The sequence below is a fragment of the Phalaenopsis equestris genome, unplaced genomic scaffold, assembly GCF_001263595.1.
Source record: "Phalaenopsis equestris unplaced genomic scaffold, ASM126359v1 Scaffold000382, whole genome shotgun sequence".
NCBI classification, from domain to species: Eukaryota; Viridiplantae; Streptophyta; class Magnoliopsida; order Asparagales; family Orchidaceae; genus Phalaenopsis; species Phalaenopsis equestris.
This window is the reverse complement of record NW_018164824.1, coordinates 204088-210611: the sequence shown is the minus strand read 5'-3', so window position 1 is coordinate 210611 and position 6524 is coordinate 204088. Positions and strand designations below refer to the sequence as shown.

The 6524-nt window shown below is 28.7% G+C and overlaps 1 protein-coding gene across 1 annotated transcript in view; it reads left to right on the top strand.

Annotated features, from left to right (window-relative positions):
• Nucleotides 1–3435: 3435 nt before the first annotated feature.
• LOC110026591 (HVA22-like protein a) overlaps nt 3436–6524 on the top strand; it is a gene marked incomplete in the record, with an annotated part of 10985 nt that continues 7896 nt past the window's right edge. Inside the window, 3 exon segments of the mRNA XM_020727589.1 lie at nt 3436–3588; nt 5607–5633; nt 5734–5856. Of these exon segments, the coding sequence (XP_020583248.1) occupies nt 3533–3588; nt 5607–5633; nt 5734–5856 (206 nt within the window).

The following is a 6524-nucleotide window of genomic DNA, read 5'->3' as shown; positions in this document are numbered from 1 at the left end:
ATGTTGAATGAGATGAACTTATTTCTTATCAAAAGATTGTATTGTCGTCTAACCATTGATTTGGAGCCTCAATTTAATGGATTATTATCTTCCTAGATCAATCCCTTCACATTAGGATCATCTCTTGATTAACTTCTAAATCACAATAATTTAGAAAATTACATTTTTTACCATATCATATAAAATAATATGAATTGGTTTCTACCATTTAACCCTTTATGTTTCAATCGTTTCAGAGAGTTAATTGTGATCAATGTCACCCATTTGCCCTCTAATTTGACCTAAATTTTAATTAAAGTTCAAAATTTCATAATTACTATCTTACTCTAAGGCTTACTATCTTACTCTAAGGCTTTTCACTTCATAATTCTCTCAATTTAACTCAAATAACCTTGAAACTTTGTTTTTATCCTACTCATAGGTCAATTGAAACATCAGCAGAGGATTTATATTTTTCCAATTTTTATTTGATTTTAATGATTACTTTAGTTCAAAAATAGGAATTTTAAATGATGATTAATTTAACTAACCAAGACATATCCTCTATCTGTAGAAAAATTATTGGAGGTTTACCTAGGTTAGAGGACCATTTAAAATTATTTTTGTAAATTTTTTAATTATATTTTAAATTTTATAATTTTTAATTGATTGATTTTAATGAATAAATAAATAGAAAATATATTTTATTTTTGAAAATTCATTTTTTTTATATTTTTTATAAGTCTCTCTAACTTCAAGAAACTAGAGAATTTTCAAAATTTTCTGATATTTTATTTTATTTTATTCAAATATAGAGAAAAATAAATTTAAAGGTTAAAAATTATAGTTTTATATTAAAAAAATTCAGAAAAGCAATTTTTAGTGGTTCTATGTAATTAAGATGAGTTTAATAATATTTTGGAGTATTTTTATAATTTTAAGATTTTTGATATTTTTAATTATTTTCAAATTAGAAAAATGGTTAAAAATTAACTTTTTATTTTAACTCCAATTTTATTTTTCTTAAATTTCTCAAGTTCCAAGAAACACTTTACACTAATTTTCATAATTTTATTTACTTATTTATTTATTTATTATAATTATTTCAAGCCAAAATTATTATTTACTTAGAAAATAAATTTTCATATTAAAAATAATTTTTTTGACTTTCAATTTTTTATAGAATCTCAAAAATGTGATTACCTACAATTTGACCCATTTTGATAATTATTTGAATTATTTTATATTTACAATTTTCATTAATTTTTATTAATTTTAAATAAAAAAAAATACATTAAAGTTTTTTTAAGTCTGACTTTTATCTTTTTATAATCCTCTGACTGCAGTAAGCTTACCAATCTTGATTTATATTTTTCTGACCTTTATTTTATATAATTTCTTTAATTAAAATAATATCAAATATCTGAAAAATCAGACCTTTTGACCATAGAGGCATTCTATGACATTGAAAAAAAATCAGAGAACACTCATAAGCTTACCAAGAACAAGCTCTCAAAATTTCATTTAATCTAGATAATTATTTAATTATTCATGATTTAATTGCTCTTTGAAGCATTCAATTAATTTAAAAAAATATATAATGAAAACATTTTTGATTTTTAGTTCATATTTTCTCCTCTGTTCACCGAATAAGATATTTTTATTTTATTTTTATGATTTTTTTACACAAAGATATGAATTTTTAAAATTTTTGTAATTATTTACTTCCAAAATACCATAATTTTCTACTTATCGAAGTCGGCGTTGCATCATCCTCGACGTCTCCGAACTTACATGCGTCGCGCTATGATTGGGTGACCTTTCCACGCAAGCTTATGACTTGGCCCGCGGTTCGCATATCACCCTTCCACCTGACTCCATTTGCTTCGTCCGATTGATTCATGCTCGAATGGACGACATCCGTTCATCATCGCCGATCACCCTAAATCGAAAATCGTTGCACTCATTGAATTCGTCTCATCGAAATGCCCAATCCGACTATAAACTTGTCAGATTTAAAGATTATTTGCTTGCCATACTTTAAATGCATGATCGACTCACTTGAACGCGGATCATAACATTTTTAATATCATTTGTTTCATCATTTGGTTCATCATCATTATATGATTATAAATTGAAGTTTAGGCCTTTCAACATCAAATTTTTTAAACTTCTGATCAAAATGTACATCAATACAATTTTATTAGAAAATTTGTTAAAATCAGAATTAGGTTCATCATTAATCTGACTATAAAATTTATTAAAATTATCACGCATCAAATATCTTAATTATCAATGAATTACATTTTAACAGATAAAACAAAAATTCTTGCCAACTAGCACGCAGGACATGAACATGTGTTAGGAGTTGTCTGTGCTTGCGTCTGTTGTTTCTTTCCAGCGGTGTGTCACGCTCCGCGACATTCGAGAAATCATCGAGGCGAACAGAGGATGGAAGACTCTAGAGAAGGTCCGAATATGAGGAGTCATCAAAGGGACTCTAGAAGATTCCACCACGTTCAGGGGAGAGCAAGAAGGAAAAGCTCTAAAGAGGATCTAAGAATAACCTAGAATGTTCTAGAGTTATTTATGTACATTAGAATAGTCTAAGAGATAGAATATTATATTGTAATCTAGAAGCTTCTCTTGGACATTGTATAGTCCCGTCACAACATGACATCAAAAGATAGAAAAAATATTAAATCAGGACTCTTAATGTATTCAGTTCAACAATGAGGCGTCATGTGTCAAGTGGGCCTCACTATTTTTTAATACTGACTAATACTAGTTTATTACGGTGAGACCCATTTGATACGTGTCGCTTCACTGTTGGACTCCGAACGCAGACTGTGTTAAAAAGCATATCACTAAAAAATAAAGATCCGAAAGGATATTTACAAATAATTTAATATCATTTAGCTATAGAATAATAAGAGCTAAATCAGAGAGGGTATATTTGTATACCTTTGAAATAATTTATGAAAAGTTATTTAAGATTCGTTTTTTAGATAAAATAACAAAAGTTTCATATGTTTTTTTTTATTCATATTTTTAAATTTATATAATTAAATGATATTTTTTTAATTTTTTGAAATTTTTAAATATTTTCAGAAATTGGATCAAAATAAATTTGTTTATATTTTTTAAATAAAATATGATACATAATTAATCTTTTATTATATTTTTTAAATGGAATGAATAATTTTAAAACAAATAATGAACCATTTTAATTTTTAAATTTTTTATATATTAATCGTTCAAAATATTAAATATAAAATTTTAATCATATAAACTTAAAATTTATGTTTTAATGATTAATTAATAGCGAGTGATTCTCATAAATAAAGATTTAGTGTGATTAGAGTATTAATTTTTTATTTTAAGTAGTTAAATATTATAATTATTATTTTAAATGGTAGCTATAAAAAAACTTTTTTTATTTTCCCGACTCTTTGCTTTCCCTTCTTTCTTTTATGCCTTTTCTGGAGAACCCCTCTCTCTCACTCTCGATTCGAACTCGCTCTCTGTAATTCAGATTACAGCACAGATTATAATGAGTTCGGGATCCTTTTTCAAGGTGTTGCTGAAAAATTTCGACGTTCTTGCAGGGTATGCAAAGCCTAAGAACTTTACTGCTTTACATATCAGATTTGCTGCTCTCGCCCGTTTTTAGCTGCATTTATAGTAAATCAAGCATGAATTACATCCGATTGAGTTTCTTTCAAGCTGAAATGGTCGACTAATTTAGAGCTGGATTTGCAATTTTAGAGAGTATGTACTGGGAAAGTTCCTACCGATTTTTATCTTGTTCTCATTTCTAAAACCTAAGCCCATTTTTTGTCTAGTTTGTTGCAGGATTTCTGTTAGGGTTGATCTTTTTTCTCAAAATTTGTAGAGGTTTGTACAGGAAGAAATGTACTGGATGTTTTGTGTTTCATTTCTATGCGTTGAGCGAATAAAGCCTCTTAACTCCTTTTAGAAAGTCATGCCCTTAAAGTCTTAAAGACCCTCCATTTTTTTCTCCTTGTACCTCATACGCTTAAGTTATTTCATCAATTTAGATTTTTTTTGCTGGTCGCCTATAAAAGAATATTGGGTAACCAGCTTTATATAGGCTCATTACAGTCAATGGATTTGTCATTTTGTTGCCGCTGCAAATTTTATGATGGTTTGATTGGGGAGAATTACAATCCTATTTACTTTGGTACAGCATAAGTTCAATGGCCTCCTCTTTATAAAGAAAAAACATAGGGTAGCTAAAAATGCTGTAAAATCTTCAAAAAGACTCTTAATGAGATGACTCATATATTTGGAAAAACTTGGGTTAACCTACAACTAAGTGCACATAACATATATCGTTAACATTAGGCTTTAGTAACTTAATAACCGATATTTATGTAATGGCTGACTTGACAAACTTTGAAAATATACCATATCAGTGGTAGTTATGGAGATAACACAAATTTAAGGCTTTGGTAACTCAATAACCGATATTTATGTAATGGCTGACTTGACAAACTTTGAAAATATACCATATCAGTGGTAGTTATGGAGATAACACAAATTTATGCCGTGGCCGACTTGACAAGGTAGAAAGAGGATGTAGAAGTTTCAAATTTATGGCAAATATTCAAACTTGTTTAAAAAAAATTATTTACCTAATTGTCAATTCTTTGAAGATTTTCCACCTTTAAATCTCATCTTTAAGAGAGGGTGAGTAATATAAGGTTCAAACAAGTTTAATTGGTTAGATTTATCCTTTTTTTCAGTTATTGGATAAATAGTTAGTAGTTACCATTTGAATGAGGGAAGGTTAAGGAATTTCATTTTCCACCATTAAAACACAATACAAGAGGGTGAGTGATTTGGAGAAAATTTTTGTTCTTGGAAGAGGAATATGTCCTATATAACACCTAAGTTTGGTCAGCAAGATCAAATAATTTATCACTCACTCCATTTTCTACCAACTGCTGAAGTAGTGGATCTTTCATCATCTCTATATTTGAGAACTTAGCATCAACAGTCATCAGCAAGCCTAATCAGGGAATAAGAGAGGAACTGATAAACTACGAAGAAGCAACACGGTTGTAGAAATCAATGGAACAAAAGAACATTTTCTTCTCAAACCCAAATACACCCCTCTCACCACGAAAGTGGGTTAGTGCCAAATAGGTGGACATTTTAGTATTGATTTGTGCTCTCATTTGTGTTCTTCAGTCAATTTACTATATGTGTAAATATATAATTTTTCATGATATAAGCCATTTCCACTCCCAGTCTACAAAAAATGAAAAGGAAAAATTTTTAGCTTTTATGATCTCTTTCTGTATCTTTTTAATATGAGTAAAGTGCCAAAATAACCCCTTGACTATTTACATGGGGTCATTTGAGTCTTAGAATCTGTAAGAGTGTCAAATTAGTCTCCAGACTCTTTTAATATTGGTTGAAGTTGTCTCTAGAGAGGACTATTTTACCCCTTATTAAAATATTCTGGAACTAAATTGACACTTTTATAGGCTTTACGACTACCCCAACAAAGAATCGGAGGATCATTTTGACACTTTTTTCTTTTTAATACGCAATTTATATTTATTGATCCTAACACAATTTTTCCTTTTGATTTACAGGCCTTTGGTCACACTAGTTTACCCTTTGTAAGTGTCTGTTGTTATTTTAACACTAATTGATTTTCTATTTTACTTGGTAGTTGTTTCTTGAATTGATAAACTGCGGACTCCTATGATATTTTAATAGGTATGCTTCAGTAAAGGCAATAGAAAGTAAATCTCATGTAGATGATCAGCAATGGCTCACTGACTGGGTGTTGTATTCCCTAATCACACTTTTTGAGCTTACGTTTGTGAAAGTCTTAGAATGGTAAACACTGACCTTATACTTGTTCTCTTTTCTTTTTTTGTCTTGTTGTAATAAGAGACAAGGTATCCAGTCTCTGATGTTGATACAGTCTTGTTTGACGTTTGATTTCTCTTAAATTCTCTCTTTAATATTTAAATGGGGCATTTACATGCATAGCACCCAATTCTTTTTTATTTACATATCTAACAACTAAATTTTACTTTTTAGATTTATACTACCCAAATCTTTCATATCACATCAAAAATATTTCCATGTTAACTTTTTTCAAAGTGAAAAATACTTCTTCATGCATAGTTAAGGTGGCATGTATGTAAAATTGAAGTTTGGATGTTGGATATGTAAATACATAGGAATTGGTTGATGTATATGTAAATGGCCCTATATAAAAATGACTTTGTTTAGCTAAATACTTGTGATAATAATTGGAATCACTGTAGAGTGCATTGAATTAACATATGGTGAGCATGCTATTAAACTTTAATTTTTATAAAGTCAATCTATCATTTGATTCAGTTTTATATAATATTTTATGTTAAAATCAAGTTTGATATTTTGAAGAAAAATTTCTTTTAACAACAAACTTGGTAAAAAAAAAACAAGCTTAAAGATTTGTGATTCTACGATGATCATGGGGGAACAATGATGGAGAGCTGGGACATTGGGCTGAT